Source organism: Acanthochromis polyacanthus, chromosome 5 (genome assembly GCF_021347895.1).
Source record: "Acanthochromis polyacanthus isolate Apoly-LR-REF ecotype Palm Island chromosome 5, KAUST_Apoly_ChrSc, whole genome shotgun sequence".
Lineage (NCBI taxonomy): Eukaryota > Metazoa > Chordata > Actinopteri > Pomacentridae > Acanthochromis > Acanthochromis polyacanthus.
The window spans coordinates 506,248-527,519 of NC_067117.1; the positions used below are offsets into that span (position 1 = coordinate 506,248).

Here is a 21,272-nt window from a genome sequence, read left to right on the forward strand (position 1 = left end):
AAATACTGTCACTGCTAATAAGAATACGACACTAATATTACTAATAAACAATAAGACATACTGTTACTACTATTAAGAATACTACAGGAATATTATGGCTACAGCACTAAACATACTGCTACTAATAACAGTGATAACTATCATAACTGATAGTGGTAATAACTAGGGATGTGCGCGACTAGTCGTTTAATCGTTTAACCGCCTACTCATTTATTAAACGTTTAGTATTTTACTAGTCGGTTAAACGCTGCATTAAGCATCATGCTCCTTGTTCTTCGTGCCTCTGCATCAGTTTCTTTGTAAACAGGCTGAGCAGACAGGGAGAGAATTGCTCCTCCTCCCCTCCCCTCACACGTAGCAGGGGGCGGTCGACCTCCGGATGACATGTTCATTTCTCCAAACCTACACCGCTTGTCTTTTCAACGACCTTTCACCGACTAGTCACCAATAAAATTAGCGACTCGTCAGTTCGGAAATTAGTCGAAATTCCCATCCCTAGTAATAACAATAAAAATATTACGGACAACCATTCATTTTAATGGTAAAGTAACTAATAATAGTAAAACACTACTAAAAGTAATTATTTTATTAACGATAATAAAAATACAAAACTAACAATAATTATCATTTTATTAATAATTATAAAACCCGACATAGTGTTTCACAGGATGAACACCAGAAAATGTCTGTGTCTAGAAACTAACAAAATTAAAGAAAAGTAAAAGACAGTTGAAAGGAAATTAAAACTCAAGAAACGTTTAGACAAAAATGTGTTTATAAGACAGTTAATTTTTTAAAAACCATCTGTAAAAAAACGTGTTTTGATCTCGCAATAGCAAATTCTCGCGATAAGACGCGAGCTTCCTGTTTCACCATTTACAGCACTGTCGCGCGGACGAGAACCGAGGATCCGCTGTTAACCGGACCGAGCCACCGTCTGCTGATTCTGACCCACCGAACCGCCGTGTACCGAGGTAGGCTCCGCTCAGCTGCTGTTAGGAGCCTCTCTGGTGGCGTCCAGCCCGAGAAAGAGTCTCTAGAAGCTGGAGAAACACCGGGAGAGGCCTGCTCGGACCGGCTAGCTGTTAGCGTTAGCCGCTAGCTACATAGTCCGCAGGTGTCTGGACTGAAGGGCTAACGGCTAATGTAGCTTCCGAGCTAAGAATGGCTCAAAATATCCTAAAAAAATGCCTGATATGAGCTAAGAATTGGTCAGAATAACTCAAAATGTACCTGATATGAGCTAAAAAAATTGTCCAAAATTAGTTATAATTTTCCTGACATGAGCTAAAATTGCTCAAAATGGCACAAGATTTGTCTGATATGAGCTAAAAATGTCCAGAATAACCTAAAATTTGCCTGACATGAACTAAAAATTGGTCAAAATGGTTTGAAATGTGCCTGATAAGAGAAAAAGAAAATGTCAGAAATAACCTAAAATTTGCCTGATATGAGCCAAAGATTGTTAAAAATTAGAATTACAGTTTGTCTGACGAGTGAAAAATTCGTCAAAATGAGTTAAATTCTGCGGGCCATCCGCTTTCTGTTTACCTGTCAGGTGTGCTGTCCCGACAGGTGACTGTAGACCAGCTGATGTAGCATGGGAGCTAACAGGTGAGTGTACACCTGTGCTGACATTGTTCTGGTGTCTGTGTGCAGAGCAGCAGGATGGCTGACGACCTGGACATCGAGGCGATGCTGGAGGCTCCCTACAGGAAGGTGAGAGTCTCTGAGTCCTCGCTGGTTCTGGAGCTCTCAGCCGGACTCCACTGCTCCTCATCCAGCTGCAGAACCTGAGCTGCACCACCGGGTTCAAGGTTGTACGCTGGAAATGGTAATAGATGTGGATCAGGGTTTCTTTCAAAGAGGAAAGAAACCAGAAAATATTTCCACTGAAGAAGCTAAAATCAGAGAAGTTAGACAGGTTTTATTAAAAATTGACTCAAACTGATGGATTAATAAAATAGTTTGAGATTAATTTAGTAGTTGAGATATGAGAATGGCCCCTCACAGCTGTTTTTGTCTGTTTTTATATTTATTCTTTAGAAAATCATCCAGTTATTCCAGAATAAGATGTTTTTTGGGATGAAAATCCCTGTTTAGCACAAAACTGACTAAATGTCCCCTTGTCAGTTCTCCTTGATGCTCTAGTCAGCAGCGGTTTTAATTATTAGTTTGTCAGTTTTCATGCAAAAATAAAAATCCAAATGTTTTGCAGATTTACTGTCTCAGATAGAAAGAGCTCAAAATTTCTCAAAAGTCATCTGATGTGGGCTAAAAAAATGTCCAAAATGAGTTAAAAATGTCTGACATGAGCTAAAGTTTGTTCAGAATGACTTAAAATTTTCCATATGAGTTAAAGAAAAATGCTCAAAATGACTCAAAATGAATCTGATATGAGCTAAAACTTGTCCAAAATAATGAAAAAGATGTGTTATATGAGCTAAAATTGTTCAAAATTTGCTCAGATTAGCTCAAAATTAGATTGGCGTGAGCTAGAAAGATTTGCTGCTTCTGTCATTTTTATTGTAAACTAAATATTTGGGATGTTATGCCTTTTTGGTCAATCAGAACTAGATGTTACTGAACTTCCTGGCATTTAATGCGCCAAACAGTTAATCAGATATTTGACTTAAAAACTACCACTTTTAACTCCTTATCGGGCCGTATAGGATGAAGTCTGGTCCCGTTGGAGACCAGGGGCCTCATTTATAAAACATTGCGTAGGATCCATACTAAAAGTTTGCGTACGCCAAAAATCTGAAATGGGCGTATGCCCTTCACCCCTGATTTATAAAACTTTGCGTAAGCACAGCTGCACGCAATTCCTTGATAAATCACACACCAGCTGGAAGATTGCACAGCTGGATCCACCTCACATTCCGCCCACAACACACCCACATTTTACCATGAATGGTCAATGCAAAGTAACTCATGAATGTATCTGTATATAAATAAGCTGCTGATCCACGGCATTTCACACAGCGCCCCCTGCAGTCTGTTCACTGCTGTGCGTCAGGATGAATGAATCATGTGTTGATCCAGGCCACCCTGCCACTAAATTTGTTATGATCATGTCCGATGTACAAATAATTTGTAAACTGATTGAATGTACATTTTTTCGGTTCACATAGAGAAATCCATCTTCACTCGGGGGTTGTGGTGTGAAGCATGTGTGTCTGTACAGGGCTGATTAATGGTTGGACGCTCATCCCATTCGGCCGCATATGGATAAATAAACAAAATTCTTTACTTTTTTTTGCCTTTTTACTGTGATAGTTGCAGTGAAGAGTGACAGGAGAAGGGGAGAAGAGTAGGGGGAAGACATGCATAAAAGTGCCGCGGGCAGGAACCGAACCCGGGCCACTGCGTCAGAGACCACCCCTGTAAATGGGTCTTCTGCTTTCCCCGATGAGCCGTACAGGCGCCGGGTACTCGGTAAACAAAACTAATGAAGATCATCGCACCGTCCCAGATGTGGACCGGCCCTTCAGTCAAACGACCAAATGAAATAACGTTCAATCCGCTCCTGTTGATATATGAACATAGTTCTGCAAATACAGGTTGGCCGAATGACGCACTATATGAACATCTACAACAATGAGGGTTTATGATTATCGGCTCTACAAGTCTAATATGTGATAACAATAAAGGTTTGAGATCAATCTGGTTTCAGTTCACCACTTCATCCTCCTGCACTGCCGTTCCCTCTGTCTCCAAAATGTGCTTAAGCAAGCATCAAAGTTGGAGCACCGGTGCGCACATTCTCGCACCAAGTTTGTTTTTAGAAATCACAACGAACACAGCGTACGCCACTTTCTACGCAAAGGTTGTGATTTACGCCACTTTCTAGCAATGTTTTGTGCGTACGCAAGATTTATAAATGAGGCCCCTGGAGTCCAGGATGGAGTGGATTAAACAAGAGAGTTTTAGTAATCAGATTACTGGAACAACTGGAGGAATAGTTTCAGAACCAAACAAACCTGTTGTTTAATTTTATTGATCAGGTCCGGTCAGGTCACTATAATAACAGTAATCTGATTATTGAGTCACTGTTTCAGTCCAAAGATCATTCATGAACAGAGACGCTAGCCTAGCCGCGCTAGACAACCCACGGCAACGAATTTAATTCTCTGCCAGGGTCGACAACAAAAACGACAACAGTCGTTGAGCTCCATTAGCACCGACTCTGAATAATCTTTCTGTTAACATGTCTGTAATATACTTGAGCTTCACCCATTGACTGTATAAATAAGGCTTCACCGAACTACCGCATCCTCTGATTTCCGGCGCTCTAGGAGCCTATTCGTTGCGCTGATTGGTTGTATACCAACTCAATTGCTGCAGAGTGATTTGATAGACAACCTTTTAGCCCGCCTCCCTCCCTGTCCAGCGGTCCTAGACCCTTGTGCCTTCAGAGCATGGGTCTAGCGCGGCTAGGCTACAGAGACGCAGCATCAAACTGTAAATGATTGATGATCAGGACATTGATCAATTATCAGCTGCAGATTGTTCAGTTTATCAGACTGATGGCGGAGCAGTAGAGTCTGGCTGATGATGATGATAATGATGATGATGATGATGATGATGAAGGCGTCCTCAGACTGTCATGAATAAATGCCCATCTATCTCTCTTTGTAGACTTGCCTAACGATTTCTCACCTCTACTCCCCTGAATGCCAGTGTGATCTGTCACAGACATGAAGGTAGTAAACAGCCCCCATCATGCATTGCTGTACTGTGGTCCCCATGGTAACATGACTGTGGTTCCCCTGGTAACTGGAAACTGTCCCCTGGCTTTGGCCCAGTCCCCTCGATGAGGAACAGTTAGCCGATAGCTTAGCATAGGCAGCATCCTGACTGAGCTGTACCGGGACGGATACTCACCGGGTCGGATCTGAGACTGAGGTCAGGACAGAGCAGGTGGGGTGGGCGGGGCTTACATGGTTAAAGTGGAGCTGCTCTCTGCCCACCTGGGGACAGGTGTCATGTCTTATTGTGGCAGCTCTGCAGGAAGCTTAAAGACGTGATGTCACGGTCAGGGTCACATGTTCCAGCCCAGGGGTCGGCAACCTTTAACACTCAAAGAGCCATTTCGACCCGTGTCCCACAGAAAAGAAAACACTGGGAGCCGCAAAATCCTTTTGGCATTTAAAATGAAGACAACACTGCATATATAGCTTTTTTACCTCTATGCCCTTGTTAATCAGCCTCTAATTAGATAGATTCATTTTTTTAATTGTGTCCTTCCACTAATATTTATCTTACTTGGTTAATGTCATTTTTGCTCCTGGACCTCATATGTTACATAACGTTAGCTGGAAATCAATATTTTGTGAATGTCTATTTAACTTGTAAAATCTATTTATCTTAAGCTAATAACTTTTCTCCGGTAAGTCGCTGCCCTATTTTTCCAAGACGACACTCCTCTGACTCTCTGACCTGCTGCCTGGACATCGAGCCGTGTTCTTGCCAGTAACGTGTATTACCCTATCATGAGTACTTTTGACTCAAAGACAAGACGTGTCTTTCTTGGAGTGGAGCTTTAATATACAGGCTTGCCATTCTTGAATACAAAACGATGTGAAACTACAGGCGTTGCTTCTCCAGGAGTAAAACAAAAAAGGCATGAAACGTGTGGGAATCGGAGCTCCGTGTTGTCTCTCTGCATCAGCTTTGCACTCTCATGCAATAGTACCCCAGCAGCCCATCCGGTGAAGTGACACGTCAAAATAAGAGCGGTAATTTCACAATAAAATTGGCTATATTAAAATGCATTGAAACGCGCCTGAAAGGCAGAACAATTTATTTTCCAAAGTTACAGGGAGCCACAACAGAGGGCTGAAAGAGCCGCGGGTTGCCGACCCCTGTTCCAGCCCATCCAATCAGGGAGCAGTTTGTTTCCTCCAATCACTGCACAGGTTGAGAAGCAGCCAGACATGTTACCTGTCCACCCTGTTTAGAATGACACCTACATTACCCATGATGCGCTGGGCCTTCAGAGCTGGCTGCTACATACTTGTGTCATGTTAGATGCTTTAACACCTGCAACACCTGTACTGTCTGTAGAAATATGTAGACAAACCCTCCAGCATCTGTAAAACATCTGGAAGAATTGGTTTGATCCAGTCAACTGGGATGAGGGAGGGCTGGAACAGGACAGGTGTGCTGCCTGCACAGATGACAGTCTCAGGTGTAGTGAGGAGGTGTGTCCTCTGGTTTGGGCTGAGTGAGTGACTTCGCCTCCTGTCTGCTTCAGGACCCTTCAGAGGAGTCCCAGCACCACTCTGAAGACCAGCTGGACTGTGGATGTTCTGTCTGCACCCAGAGAACCTCAGAACCCCCTCAGACCCCCACAGAGAACTGGGCTGCAGCCTCAGAACCCCACAGAGAACTGGGCTGCAGGCTGGGACCGACTGACATGGACTGACCCGGACCGACCCAGACTGACCAGAGCCCCCACCCCACAGCCTGTTTGAACGACTCATTAAATTGTGTTTATATTCTCTCTGCCCCCTCCCTCCCTGTGTCCCGTCCTCACCTGAATGTTGCCTCCTCATGCTGTTCTCTGTCGACCCGCTTAGGAGGACACCAAGGCCCCCAGCCCCAACGGACAGGAGGACCGAAACAAAAGGTAAGCCTGTCCACCTGTCTGTCCATGTGTCTGCTGTCTAACCTTCTGAACTCCAGTTTCTGAGAGCCTGATGACCCCTTCTGGAGATAGGCCCATAAGGGGGGCTCTGACAGGTCCAGAACTTTCCACCCCGGATGCCAGGTGCTGGGCAGGTGACTCTGAATGTTCATGGACCAAACAGCAGCGCCGGCTCCTTGGTCTTCTTAGTGTCTCTGGGTGGTTCCTGGGCGGAGTTCTGCCCAGGGACTCCATAATTCTGCTGGGGGACTTCAACCCTGATTTGGTACCACAGCATCGTAGGCCAAAGGTCAGGGATGGACTCGTAGTCGTATCTTCAGACCTGCGGCTGAATGTCTGAGAGCAGAGGAGCAGAACTGATGGAAGACTGCCGGACAGACCTGGTAAACCCAAACATGAAGTGAGCCTGAGCTGTGAACGTCTGATGGAGGCCCCTGTCCATGGGGTCTTAAACTCCTGCCTCTGGAAGAGTTTCTCATGCACCCCGGAGGAGGTTGGGACTTTGAATCTGAGGACGCCATGTTCAAAGCCTCGGTGGTGGTGGTGTGAGGAGCTGTGGCCTGAAAGTAGCTGGTGTCTGTTGTGATGGAAAACTAAGGTCCTGTTGGTGGACACTAGTGGCAAAGGAACCCATCGGGCTAAAGAAGGAGACCTTTCATGTCCTGTTTAGTCCAGGGGTCTCCTGAAACAACAGACCGGTACTGGGATGTAGAAGGAAAGCAGCTGCAGGAGTCATAGGGTAATCCTCAGGTGTGGGAGGAATTCTTGGAGGCCAAGGAGGACTTTCAGTTGGCCTCAGGGAGGGAAGGCAGGGTATGTCCAGGGAGGTACTACTGACCTGGACTGGACATACTGTTGAACAATGTAAAAAGCAGTTTGAGGAACTCCTAACCCTGAACAAAACATCCTCTATTGAGAGGGCAGATTCTGAAGGCTCATCCATCTCTGTGGCAGAGGCCACTAAGGTAATCAAGAATGCCTTCAGTGAACATGTTTTACCCTACGATGCTGAAAGCTGTGGAACTTACTGGGCTGTTTTGGCTCTTCAGAGTTGCCTGCAGGTCGGGTTGGTGGTTCCCATTTTTAGAAAGGGAAACTGGGAGTGTATTCTAACTCTCAAATTATAACATTGCTCAGCCTCTGCATGACAATTTTCCTCCAGGGGGCTCTGAGGCTTTGTCAAACCTCACATTCAGAATGGGCAGTGCAGGTTCCCTCCTGGCCATGGACCAGCTCCTTAGCGTTTCAGCAGCCAGTCCACATTTGTTCTGTGAATTTGAAGAAGGCCGTAAATGGATGGTAAATGGACTTGACGTAAATTTTTCCCTATATGTTGTTATTACGCCCCCGGAGGCACAAGCATCAGGTCAACAGGGTCGCAGATACAACACGACGCCATGGACGAAGAGAAATTACCGTTTTTTATATAGAATAAACCATACAAAATTAACTATTGGATAAAGAAAAGCACTCAGTTGACATCAAAACATAAATCATGTACTCAACCATGCTAGAAGTATAAATCACACAGCAATGTGGCTGGGACGAGCAGAGCGACCTTGTAGAAGCGAAATGAGGTGTGGTTTATTTATTTTCTGTTTATATCATGTGTTGTTATCGTGTGATATCGCTGTTCACACGAGAGCCTCTCCACGTTATTGTGGAATTTCGGGGTGAGAAACGCTGCAGTGCCTCAAATCAAGACGTTAATGAAGAACTTAATGATTGCTGCAGCCTTCAGAACATTCCTCTAGTTCTAGGTGTCTGTCTCGCTGTGCTCTGATTGGCTGCTGTGTGTCCAATAGGAAGAAGCACACGCGCTCTCACAGCCGCGACAGAAAGCGCAGTCGGAGTCGAGACAAGAAGAGGAGTCATAGCCGCAAACGCAGCCGCAGCCGAGAGCGACGCAGGAGTCGCAGCCGCAGCCGAGAACGCCGTCGCAGCCGAGAGCGAGGAGGACGCTACCGAGACCATCACAAGTCGTGAGTTACCATGGAGACGGAGCTGCAGCCCAACTGTCTGCTCACCTGTCTGCTCACCTGTCTGTCTGCTCACCTGTCTGTCCGCTCATGTCTGTGTTTCCAGCCGTCGGAGGTCTAAGAGTAAGAGTCCATTCAGGAAGGAGAAGAGTCCGATCAGGTGAGTGTTTGATGGTTTGTGTTTATGGGATGTTTCCATCTGGACTGTTAGACGCTCAGTTGAACTGTCAATGTCGTCATGGTAACAGGCAGCCCATAGACAATCTGACTCCAGAGGAACGAGACGCCCGGACCGTGTTCTGTATGCAGCTGGCAGCCCGGATACGACCTCGAGACCTGGAGGAGTTCTTCTCAGCTGTTGGGAAGGTGTAGTGTGTATTATGGGATGTATCCTAGTGTCTATAACCTGCTGTGATCATCAGTATTATGGGATGTATCCTAGTGTAGAAACAATCATTGGTTCCCTGGATATGTTTCTGGTTTCTGAAACTTTAAAAGGTCTTTGTGGGGAAATTTCAATGTTGGTCAGAACTATTACAGACGATGACATTGGTGGTTGGTTGCTGTGGTAACCGTTGCTATGGTGCCTCCACAGGTTCGGGATGTGAGGATGATCTCAGACAGAAACTCTCGCAGGTCGAAGGGCATCGCCTACATCGAGTTTGTGGAGGCCAGCTCAGTTCCTCTGGCCATCGGACTGACGGGGCAAAGGCTGCTGGGAGTTCCCATCATCGTACAGGCATCACAGGTACACACACTCTCACACACACACATCTTCAGAATTTCTCACTTTGATGATTTCAAACTAAACTTTGTCTAGAGAAACACACAGAGGTACTTTAGTACTGATGAATAGGAGTAGAGTGACTGTACCTGTACCACATCTGTACCACATCTGTGTCCAGGCTGAGAAGAACCGAGCAGCAGCAGCAGCAGCAGCTAACAACCTTCAGAAGGGAACATCTGGACCGATGAGGCTCTACGTCGGCTCGCTGCACTTCAACATCACCGAGGAGATGCTGAGAGGAATCTTTGAGCCGTTTGGACGGGTAACACACACACACACACACACACACACACACACACACACATGCACACACACATGCACACACACACACACACACACAGAAAAACAAGTGCACATTCATACACACACACAGTGAGTGTGTGACAGTTGCTCTGTGTTTCAGATTGAGAGCATCCAGCTGATGATGGACAGTGAGACGGGACGCTCTAAAGGCTACGGCTTCATCACGGTGAGTTCTGCATCCTCATCATCCTCCAGGTTCTGGTCATGTGACAGGAAGCTGAAGTGTAGACCTGCCGTTGGTCCATCATCTCCACCTTCTGTGATCTGTTGTAATGGTTGGTCTTCCTGCTGCTGGTGTTCAGCATCAGCTGTACCTGCCTGTGAGACCAACACACCTGTGTGATGTCAGTTTGCAGATGCAGAATGCGCTAAGAAAGCCCTGGAGCAGCTGAACGGCTTCGAGCTGGCGGGTCGCCCCATGAAGGTGGGTCACGTGACGGAGCGGACCGACCCGTCCACGGCATCGTCTTTCCTCGACAGTGACGAGCTGGAACGCACCGGCATCGACCTGGGGACCACCGGGAGGCTGCAGCTGATGGCCCGACTGGCTGAAGGTAGTCCACCTGGTCACACTTGTAACCAACAGGTCCAGTAGAACCAGAACCAGAGTCAGGGAGGTTCTAACCTGCAGTCTGTTGCAGGAACCGGACTGCAGATTCCTCCTGCTGCTCAGCAGGCTCTGCAGATGAGTGGAGCTATCGCTATCGGAGCCATGGCTGCTGTGTCAGGTACACACTGTACACACACTACTACACTATACACACAGTGTAGTGATCAGAGTGTGTGTTATTGATCAGAGTGTGTGTTATTGATCAGAGTGTTTTTCTTCCAGCTGCCATGAATCCGTCCCTCAACATGAACATGAACTCTGCTGCCCTCAACCTGCCCTCTCAGCCTCTGGCCACTCACTGCTTCCAGCTGTCCAACATGTTCAACCCCCACAGGTGAGGACTCACCTGTCAGAGATCAGCTGATCAGTGTTGATCCATCAGTCCGTCTGGACTGTCCACATCTGTGGTTCTTCATAGTCAGACAGGCCTGTTGTCATACGTGTTCCTGCCGTCATATATGTACTGGACAGCGATATGCCCACTGGCAGAGACACCTGAGAGTTGTTTGATGTGAAAACGTTGTGAATGTGACAGGTGAGCTGACGGGTAACAGTAACTGTGTTTCAGTGAGGAGGCAGCTGGTTGGGAGGTGGACATCCAGCATGACGTCATCGAGGAGTGCAACAAACATGGAGGAGTGGTCCACATCTACGTGGACAAGAACTCTGCCGAGGTACACATCGCCATCCTCCCCTCTGACATCACCATCCTCCCCTCTGACATCACCATCCTCCCCTCTGACATCACCATCCTGACATCACCATCCTCCCCTCTGACATCACCATCCTCCCCTCTGACATCGCCATCCTCCCCTCTGACATCACCATCCTCCCCTCTGACATCACCATCCTCCCCTCTGACATCACCATCCTGACATCACCATCCTCCCCTCTGACATCACCATCCTCCCCTCTGACATCGCCATCCTCCCCTCTGACATCACCATCCTCCCCTCTGACATCGCCATCCTCCCCTCTGACATCGCCATCCTCCCCTCTGACATCGCCATCCTCCCCTCTGACATCGCCATCCTCCCCTCTGACATCGCCATCCTCCCCTCTGACATCACCATCCTCCCCTCTGACCTCAGTTTGACCTTTGTCTGTTTTTTTATAGGGAAATGTTTACGTCAAATGTCCGTCGATCCCGGCCGCCATGGCTGCCGTCAACACTCTTCATGGAAGATACTTTGCTGGTAAGACTTCCTGTCAGCTGACACCCACGCTGTCATGTGACACCCATGTGGTGGACCAATCCCTGAGCAGCTCTGACATCCTCTCACCTGTTGTTTCAGGTAAGATGATCACGGCGGCGTACGTCCCCCTGCCCACCTACCACAACCTGTTCCCAGAGTCTGTCACTGCCACTCAGCTGCTGGCCCCGCCTCCACGCCGGTGACTCAACAACAGCACTGCCCTCTGATTGGACAGTGGACATTAGAGCCCGCCCCTCCTTTACATCATCTCTTCTTCGGTTCATCAGGTCTGAAAACGCCTGTGAGGGATGCTGTGTGTTTGTTTGTTTTCAGTTGGGACACAAACAACTCGCTGTCTCACTATTGGCTGGATCCTGCTCACATGTCTGTGCTGTCTCGACCATGTGACTTGCCCCATTTCCTTCCTGTTGATGATCTCATCAGCGTTTCTGTGTGAAGCCTCACACAGCTCCGCCCCTCCGGAGTATCGTCCAATGATTGAGCTCTGTGAGCTGTGAGGGGGCGGGGACGGTGTCTGCTGATTGGTCGGTTCGAAGCCGTTTAGTATTTAACTGTTTTTCTAAATGAGATTTGATTTTGTAAAATTGTCGATTAAATTTATTTTGAAGTCACTCAGCTGCAGCGTCTTCTTCTCTGCTGGCTCTTGATTGGCTGAGAAGTACCAGAGGGCGGAGCCTGGTATCCAACCCTTGGTAACTCACTCAGGTGTTACCTGTGAATCACCTGCAGTCTGCATGTGTTCGGACCAGGAAATGGTACCTGGATGAGTTCCTGTTGGTTCTGTTTAGTTCTTGAACCACCAGAGGAAGTCCAGGTACCTTCGACTGATAACACCTGACCCAGGTAGAGGCTGCTGCAGTGCATTATGGGTATTCTATATCTAATGTTCATACTGGTGTCTCTAATATTCACACTTCATGTTCAGGACAGACGTCTGGAGACCAACCAGAAGATCTTCAGCGTCATAACCATGGAGATACAAAAACATCTGCGCTATGAGGAGATCAAAGGAGGAACCAGCTGGAGGATCTGGAAGAGGTTTCTCGAAACATCTTCCAGAGCCTCCAGCTGGTTTCTCCTGAAGCTCCTACCATCACCAGGACCTGGATGACTGGGAACCTCCACAGAAGGATGAGGAGACATTAGTTCAGGTTTAACATCTGAGGAAACATGGTGCACGTGATGGTTCAGAGTTTTCATTACATTTTGGCAAATAATCAGAGAAATGGTTTCAATCATTCTGAGTCCTACTACCAGAAAACATCTGAGTTCTCTGTCCTCCATGATGTTCTTGTTCCACAGAGCTGCAGGACTTTAAAATGAACCACAGTGAAGAAAATGAGACAGAAACTGTTTGGAGTTCAGACGGTTAAAAACTATTTGCCAAAAGACCAACTTCTAGAATTGCTTAAGAAGCTACAAAGACGATCGAGTTCCAAACATCTGCTGCTCACAGGAAGTCACTGAAGAACAATATCTTCTGCAGGGCTTTTTCCTCAGGTCTTCTCAGGATGTTCATTTAGTTTTAGTATCTGAAGGTTGTAGTCTGTTATAATAGAATTACCCTCTAAACCTGTCCACTTCCTGTGGTTCTGGTACATCGATATTCAAATAATATGTATTTGGAAAAGAAAACAGACATTCTTAAGGAAGGGTGGCTGCTCTTCCAGTTTGTCCTACCCTTAATGAATGTGTATATATATATATATATATATATGTATATATATATGAAGGCAGACCATCTAGAACCTTCATTCCAGCCTGATGGAACCCTTTCTTTACCACGTCTGATGTGTGTTTGGGCTCATTGTCAACCTTCTGCTGATGGTTTTAGGTTCTCCTGAAGAACATGGAGGTGATCATCCTCCTTCATTTTTATCCCCCGCCTCCACGAAGTGGAAAAGGGGGAAAACGTTTTGGCCTCCGTCCGTCCGTCCCTCCGAGATGAAGGGGACAGCTTTTCTCGGAAACTATTACAGCTAGGATTACGAAATTTAGTGTGTAGCTTCACACCATGGACACCTTGATCAAGTTCAAAAATGAGACCTGTGCGATGATATTTAACAGAGTTATGGCCCTTTATCACTGTTTTGGATATAGACTCATAGACATCACATGTGGCGGGGGATATTGATGACCATGTCGTGTTGTTCCGTTTTGTTACCACTGCGATCGTGTGTAGTTTCCCTGTGCTCTGTGTGTCCTTTTTATTTGCCACTCAAATATGCAAATAGGACAGCGCTGCACCACCGCCGGATTGGTAGAGGATACCAGGAAGGCGTCGTCTCCAGGTCGGAGGGTCAGAGGGCGTGGCAAACATCCTACTCTGTTTCCAACCAAAGTACACGTCACCATGCTTCAATTCTGTGATTTTGAGAATATAGACTAGTAGCAGTTTGTTTTCTGAGAATATAGAGCAGTCACCTTTTTTATAAATGTTTTTTCTCATGTTTAACTTAGGGAGATAAGGCTTTGTTGTTCTTTTCAAAGTTTTGTTTTGGTTAATAGATTGGTGGCCTTTTGTTTGTTTTTGGTCACTCTCGGTTTTAGTTAACCATCACCATTGATTCTATTCACACATTTATTGTAAACTAGAAAAGCACTCAGAGTGCAGATATTGACATTCCCACGCAACATTGTATTCACATACATTTATGTACGATTTATTCTAAGTTGTTTTTGGGCCATTTTGTGGGTTATATTCAACAGGGAGAGAGGAAAACAGGAAACCCATGCAGTACAGGATCATGAGCTGGAATTGAACCTGTATCTCTGACAGTTCTGTTTATGAATCGCCTTCTTAACCAGTTGAGCTATCTGGACGCCTTGCTCCAATTTGATATGATGTTTTTGTCATATTTTGGACCACATGCTAAAAAATTCAAAGTGATCCAGAATCCAGGATCCTTTCCAGATTGCCACCAAAATTAAATCCACTCTTCCTCTTACCATAGTCTACATCTCCTCAAAATTTCATCTGAATCTGCCCCGGCGTTTTTGAGTTATCTTGCTAACAGACAGACACACAAACGCCGGGTGTCGCATAACCTCCTTGGCGGAGGTAATAAACACCTGTGTGTGTTGTAGCTGCTTGGGACCAGGGGAAGGATGCCTCTTCATGTTTCACTCGGACCCCTAGGCTGGGCGTAACAATTTACTTTGTGGAAAGCTCCAGTTCCCCAGAGCATGATACTGCCACCACCATGCCTGATGGTAGGTTTGGTGTTCTAGGGGTTAATAAAAAAAACACCCAAGACAGTCTGGAACCAGTCCTAAAAAGGTCTAAAACCAGGACCAAAATCAAACCTAAACCAAAAAAAATTTTCAGAATGCAGTCTGAAACCAGGACAACATCAGGACCAAAACCAAACCTCAATTACTTCTTTAAAGCTGCTGTCCGGAGTTTGAATCGCAGCGTCTCCCAAAACACTGTTGGTCCCTCCCTCTGATTTCCTTTATTTGTGCACGCGTGCAGTACATGAGAGAAGTGCCCGGAGTGCTGCAGCATCTCGCCTGTTTTACTGTTTTCCCCTCTTCTGCATTTAGTACATTTAGTAAATAATGAAGGAATTACGTTAGAATGCTGTATTGAGTCTAACTTGTCCTAATACCAAAATAACATGAATCTGCTAGGACGAACGAGTAAAGTTTCAATATGTGATTACACTCGTGTATCCCTCTGGATGACGTTGTTTATCAAACTTAGTGCATTTACGCGTGTATATGTGTTACATTGTTTATTTATTTCTATCTAGAGTTCAGAATTGCATGACTCCTCTGATGAAGAGTATGTCCCAGACGCCCCAACATCTTCCTCCAGAGGTCGGGCATCTAAACGAAGCCGTCAGGCGGGCTATGGAGGCCGTGGTCGGGGAGCGACGCGAGCACCCCGAGCCAAAAAACGTCCTGCAGTCTCTTGGCCTGACAAGCCGTGGGATCGGTAACTTTCTGGAAGTTGCTGATCCCTGATGCTCTCTCCTCCACGAGCAAAACAAATGTGCGTGCGGTTGCGTAGTGCGTAGCTCGCCCACCTCTGCATGGGCTTGCTTGCTGTGCGCGTAACCGTTGATTGACAGCATGACAAAGCTGAAGCTCGAACTTGATTGGTCGGCAGCGACCGGCGCTTTTTGGAATAACATGGGGGTCTATGAGAGGAAGGCGGAGCTCAGGAATAAATTTTCATATCGCGTTATACTAACTTTATATTTATGTATCGAACTAGACTAACACATTTAAGCTTTGTTAAAAAATGATACATAGATTGAAAACAAACGGAAACTCCGGACAGCAGCTTTAAGAGTCAAAGACCTGCTCAAGACTGTCTGAAACCAGTCCTCATCCAGGACCAGATCCACACTAAAATAAATCCTAAAGCAACTTTAAATCACATCCAGAACCATGAGAACTGAGACTGGAACCAAACATAAACCAGTCCCAAGTGTTAAGGAAAAATTGTACCAACATACAGAAGGTCACCCTTTGACCCCAATTGAAGGCACACAGAAGCACACCAACTGCTCAGACAGACAACTATTTGCTTATATAGCAACAATAACAAGGTTAGATCCTGCCTCTTTTCTCTCTCAGACAGTATAAACCCTCCAAGGACAGAGAGATTCCTCAGATTTGATACTGGCTTTGTCGGCATATGTGGTCCTTGCTGTATCATTTCTCCTGAATTCAGTAAAGCATTTTTCTTCTACATCAGTCATCTGAGTCTCCTGAGTGTTTCTGAGTTCGCCTCCCGAGGTTTCTCACCTGAGATCGCAGAAATTCCTCTAACACCAAGAAAGCCACAGAGCATGATACTGCCACCTCCATGCCTGATGGCAGGTTTGGTGACTCTCAATGGTCTCTAAGCAGCAGGTGGTAGTTTGTGTTTTCTTCCCAATGGTGCTGAAGGTTAAAGGTTAAATTGACTTAGAGGAGTCAACAGCTGTAGTCAATTGTGATGATTCACGTTAAGAGGCCATACCACTAAGAAAATAGGGTTAACAACAACTAATTATCACAAAAAATAATCATTTGAGTTTCAGTTTGCATGTTTGACCAAACAGATGTAGTCATAATTCCAGAAGATCTTTAATGAATCTATGAAAGAACCAAAATACAGGATTGTTTTAGTGACAAAGATTCCTCTTTCATTGGTTCCATCTTAAATTCAGAGTTCTGGGAGTCACAGGAAGCTACAGACTGATGCTAAACATGGACTTTACAGGTGGATGGAACTCGTTTACCTTCAGGGTCACATTTAATGTCTGAGATGTAAAACTTGACTAGCAGAGAGTTTGTCATCGTAGCAACAGCAGCTACCTCGGTCCAGTCGAGGCAGACGTCTGCCCTCCCTCAGCCCGGTTCTGTAGAAGGTTTCTCCCACTGACACCAGAGGAAACAGTTGGTTCCTCTGTAAGAACCTTGACACAGCCGATGTTAGGAATCGATGCTTTATGAATAAAACTGAATTTAATTTGGTTTCATGTTAAACTGATTTCATCATGAGACAGAAACTCTGAGTGTCCTGTTTGTTAGGAACAGTCCGATGGTGTGGACAAACCACCAGAAACAGCTGCTTTTTAAAGAAAATGAAGGAGTCGTGTTTCTTCAAAGGAAGGATGCTGACTGGCCAGCTGCCTGGTTACCGAGCAGGTAAATTCCTTCAGGTGTTGAGCTCATTCAGGTGGATGACGGTGATGGTGATGTCATCACGGTACCTGCGGCCAGGTCTGCCGGCAGACTCAGCATCTTTGCCAGACGGTTTGGGGCCACTGCTCTGTAGCCGTCGTCACCCAGCGCGTGGCGGAGCAGGTGGGTGGCGGCGTTCTGGTCCTCCAGCACCGACAGGACACGGCCTCTCCGATCCAACAGGAGGCGCTGCAGGCCACCCAGAGTCATGCCCATGCCAGGAACAATGGGTCTCTGCTGCTGAAGGCCTGTGAAGACAAACACATGCTAACAGCTGGACTGATTTAACGATTTTTATCTCAGCTTCAATTCAGACCATCAACCAACAACCTTCAACCATCAACCTTCAACCAACAACCTTCAACCATCAACCAACAACCTTCAAACATCAACTAACAACCATCAACCAACAACCTTCAATCTTCAACCTTCAACCATCAACCATCATCCAACAACCATCAATCATCAACCATCAACCAACAACCATCAACCAACAACCTTCAATCTTCAACCATCAACCAACAACCTTCAACCATCAACCAACAACCTTCAATCTTCAACCATCAACCTTCAATCTTCAACTATCAACCATCATCCAACAACCATCAACCAACAACCTTCAACCATCAACCAACAACCATCATCCAGCAACCATCAACCAACAACCATCAATCTTCAGTCTTCAACCATAATCTTCAACATTTGCGGTGGTGCAATGGTTAACTTCCTGGACTGCTGATCTGAAGGTCAGAGGTTCAAACCCCGATGTGGTCAATGTTGGGCCCTTCACCCTTCCTGCTCCAGGGGTGCTGTACCATGGCTGAGCATGTGCTCTGACCCCCACAATTGGGAGGATATGCAAAATCAGAATTTCCCCTTGTGAGATTAATAAGGGAAAATAAAATATATTTTTTTAAAAACCATCAGCGTCACATCAGAACCAACTGGGCATGCTCAGTACCTTGAAATATCCCACAGAGCATGACTGGATATTTCTGGATACATCTGCATTACAATATTTCAACAGTTATTTTTTCATTTTTGCTTTAATCTGTAATCCAGGTCATTTAAACACGGTTTTACTGCAGCGTTATTTCACAGGATTGGCTGCTGATCATCTCTAAGTCTTTCTGTATCACCTTCATTCTGTGAACTGAGGTGTCCTCGGGGCTCCATCCTCGGTCCTCGGTCTACTTTCTACATGCTCTCAAAACAACTACAGTCTTCATATCTGATCCTGAAGTCTTTATAATACAACAGCACTTATTGGGACACTAGACGGACCAGATCACTCCTAAAGTCTCAGCAGTAGACCTCACTGGTCCTGAAAACATAACATGATCCAAGTTCTTCCAGTCAAATAAACTCCAAACATTAACTTTCTGATCAGTGACTCTAACACGTTGCAGTCAGGATTTTCTGAGGAACAGGAGCTCATTTCAGCTGTAAGGAGTAAAACCCTGAACTCACCTGTCAGCTGCTCTCCAACCAGCTGGACCACCGTCTGTCGGTGCATCATCTCCACAGTCCGTCAGTCCGCCAGCACCAGGAACTTGTCTGCAGGAGTGATTCGATGCCGTGTGACATCCGGCTGGGCACTCAGGTAGGGCGGAGTGAGGTAATGTGGTGGCAGCATCCGGACCCGCGTCGCTGACCGCCGATATGAGGTCCGGTCGAGTTTCATAGACGCGACTCAGCATCTCTGCACTCCATTTGAAGCGTACGTCTCCAAACGCCCTGAAGGGCAGCAGCAGACCGAGCAAGCGGTCGTGGCGAACCACCGTCCTCCGCTCCGACCGCGGGTGTTCCTCCAGAACCCTCTGCAGTTCCTCGGGGTTCTGAGCGTTGTGGTCACTGGTGAGGCTGGTGGCCGACCAACGGCCGTCCGCCTCCTGCATGCCCAGGACGGCCCGGCTGTCCCCTAGATTGGCCACGTGCAGAACTCCATTGGAGACGTGGACAACGCAGGCCGTGCTGCCAGACAGCACCACCCGGAGGGGAGGACATAGGCAGGCCTTCCCCAGGGAGAGATACCGTCTGTGGACAGAGAGAGAGGAATTCACTCTGGTGGTCTGACATCTAAAGATCCAATGAAACTGTTGGTGCTGATCTTCTGGGCCTCAGCTGGACGTCTCCTGAAACACCTGCAGGATCCAAGGACCTTCACCTGGGGGAAGACATGGGACAGGTGGACCTGAGCCTCCACAGACAGGTCGTAGTCAAGGCGACGGAAGGCGTTGACCAGCGCTGATGTCACTCTGCTGTCGTCCTGCAACCAATCAGAGAGGAGTCAGATAATGATGTCAGAAGAAGGAGAAGCTCACAGGAACCAGAACTTACTGACGTCCTGAACAGCTCACACAGGATCTGCTGAATGCCCGGCAATACCAGGACCTGATCCTGATACTGGACGCTGATCAGGACAGATCCTGGATCTGACTTACGAGCTGATCCTGGACCTGATACTGGACCTGTCTCAGAAGCTGTCCTAGACCCTGACCCAGCAGCTGAGTCAGGGCCTCTGAACGAGACTTTGATCAGGTGGAGATGTTAAAGATGTCCAGATGGTTTTTGTGGGTGTGTTGACAGTTCTGGACCTGTGCAGGTCTCGGTTCTAGTCTGGGTTCTAGATTTAGGTTGCTGTGTTTCTGGTTACCTCCTTGTCCTCGTCTTCATCTTCATCCTCCAGCCTCTCCTGCCAGTAGTTTCTCAGACTGTAGAAGGAGCTTGTCCCCCATCGGTCCCGCTATGGTCTTGTGGATGTTTGTGCCACTCAAGCAGCGGAGGTCCGGCCCGGTCCTCCTCCACGGCCCGGTCCAGCTCGGCCAGCGTCCTGAGCGGCAGTGAAGCCACACGATGTAGTAGAAGAGCCTCTGGCTGACGGCGTGGGCACAGGCCGGCCCGGCGTGACCATCGAACACTCCAAACAGGACGCCCCCGCGGCCTGGCAGGCAGGTGGCGCTGCTCCGACGGTCCTCACCTGGGTGGTTGGATGGCAGCATGTTGCTATGGAAACCAGGACGCCATGGGAGGCAGGGCCTCTGGGGAAGGTGTGGCTGTACTCGTTGGCCTGTCAACAGATGATCAGTGTGACTGATGCGGTTGATTCAAGGAGGTCAGATGGTGCTCACCTTTCTCACCTTAAAGATCTGATTGGTCTGAGCTGAACTCATTCTGCCCCGCTCCCGGCCTCGCCCCCCTGCCCCGCCCTGTACCTCCTGCTGCCTGATGGGAAATGGAATCCAGGCAGCGGAGGTGGGGGAGGAGGGGAAGGGAGGACAGGGAGCGACACTGGTGGAGGTTCCAACCTGCAGCGTCCACAGAAGGCTCTGGTTCTTCTCAACATGGCAACACACGAGAACCAGCAGGAGAACCAGCAAGAGGAGAACCAGAGGAGGAGAACCAGCAGGAGAAGAGCCAGCAGGAGCAGAACCAGCAGGAGAAGAGCAGCAAGCAGAAACAAATGGAGAATGAAGACTGGACCTAGAAGAGAACCAGAACCGTCATCAGCAGTGAGAACAGAGCGATTTTGGAGAACACAGAATAGCTGGAACCACAGCATCTGCCAGATGTTAGAAATAGACAGAAAACAGCTGCTGCAGCTCTGATACATGAATGAAACCACAGACAGAACCAACCTGACTGTTAAGAACCCAATCAGAGAACGTAAAAGAACCTATGCAGCACTTTTCTGCCTTAGTGAATTTCTGAAGTACTCTGAGGTATTTAATGCCATACAGAGTTTCACAGTAACCTCACTGGTGAGCTTGGTTCTTTGCTGTCCTGGTGTCCTGTTGTGGTGTCCTTTGGGTCTGTCTCAGGTAGACAGGTGAATCTGGACTCTCCTGGTGAACTCTCCCTGGTCGTCGAGCGTGTCGCAGGTTGTTTCCTGCTGTTCTCTCGTGACCTTTGGCAGTAATGCAGTCAGCTATAAACTCCTGAAGCAGCTTCTCTCTCACCGGTTTCTACCTTCAGTCCAGCAGGTAAAGTTCAGGTGAGGCAGAACATCAGAACCGAGTCGCTGCAGGTTCCGATGCTCTGC

At 47.1% G+C, this 21,272-nt stretch overlaps 1 protein-coding gene and 1 pseudogene across 3 annotated transcripts; one reads left to right on the plus strand and one right to left on the minus strand.

Moving 5' to 3' along the window:
• The first annotated feature begins 831 nt into the window (after positions 1-831).
• On the plus strand, positions 832-12,159 carry LOC110966115 (RNA-binding protein 39-like). Of its 3 annotated transcripts, none has more exons than XM_051948193.1 (16): positions 843-974; positions 1,559-1,575; positions 1,660-1,719; positions 6,585-6,634; positions 8,458-8,634; positions 8,738-8,791; positions 8,880-8,997; positions 9,227-9,379; positions 9,537-9,680; positions 9,822-9,887; positions 10,071-10,275; positions 10,363-10,449; positions 10,554-10,665; positions 10,900-11,005; positions 11,449-11,527; positions 11,627-12,159. In XM_051948193.1, the coding sequence occupies exons 3-16, from the start codon at positions 1,669-1,671 to the stop codon at positions 11,728-11,730; spliced, it is 1,506 nt and encodes a 501-aa protein (XP_051804153.1). In that variant the 5' UTR covers positions 843-974; positions 1,559-1,575; positions 1,660-1,668; the 3' UTR covers positions 11,731-12,159. The 3 variants fall into 3 exon arrangements, with proteins under 3 accessions (XP_022071058.1, XP_051804153.1, XP_022071059.1); XM_022215367.2 differs by lacking the exon at positions 1,559-1,575 and adding an exon at positions 4,642-4,706 and having other exon boundaries at positions 844-974; XM_022215366.2 differs by lacking the exon at positions 1,559-1,575 and having other exon boundaries at positions 832-974.
• Positions 12,160-16,611: 4,452 nt separating this feature from the next.
• On the minus strand, positions 16,612-20,664 carry LOC110966111 (pyruvate dehydrogenase [acetyl-transferring]-phosphatase 1, mitochondrial-like; annotated as a pseudogene).
• Positions 20,665-21,272: the final 608 nt, after the last annotated feature.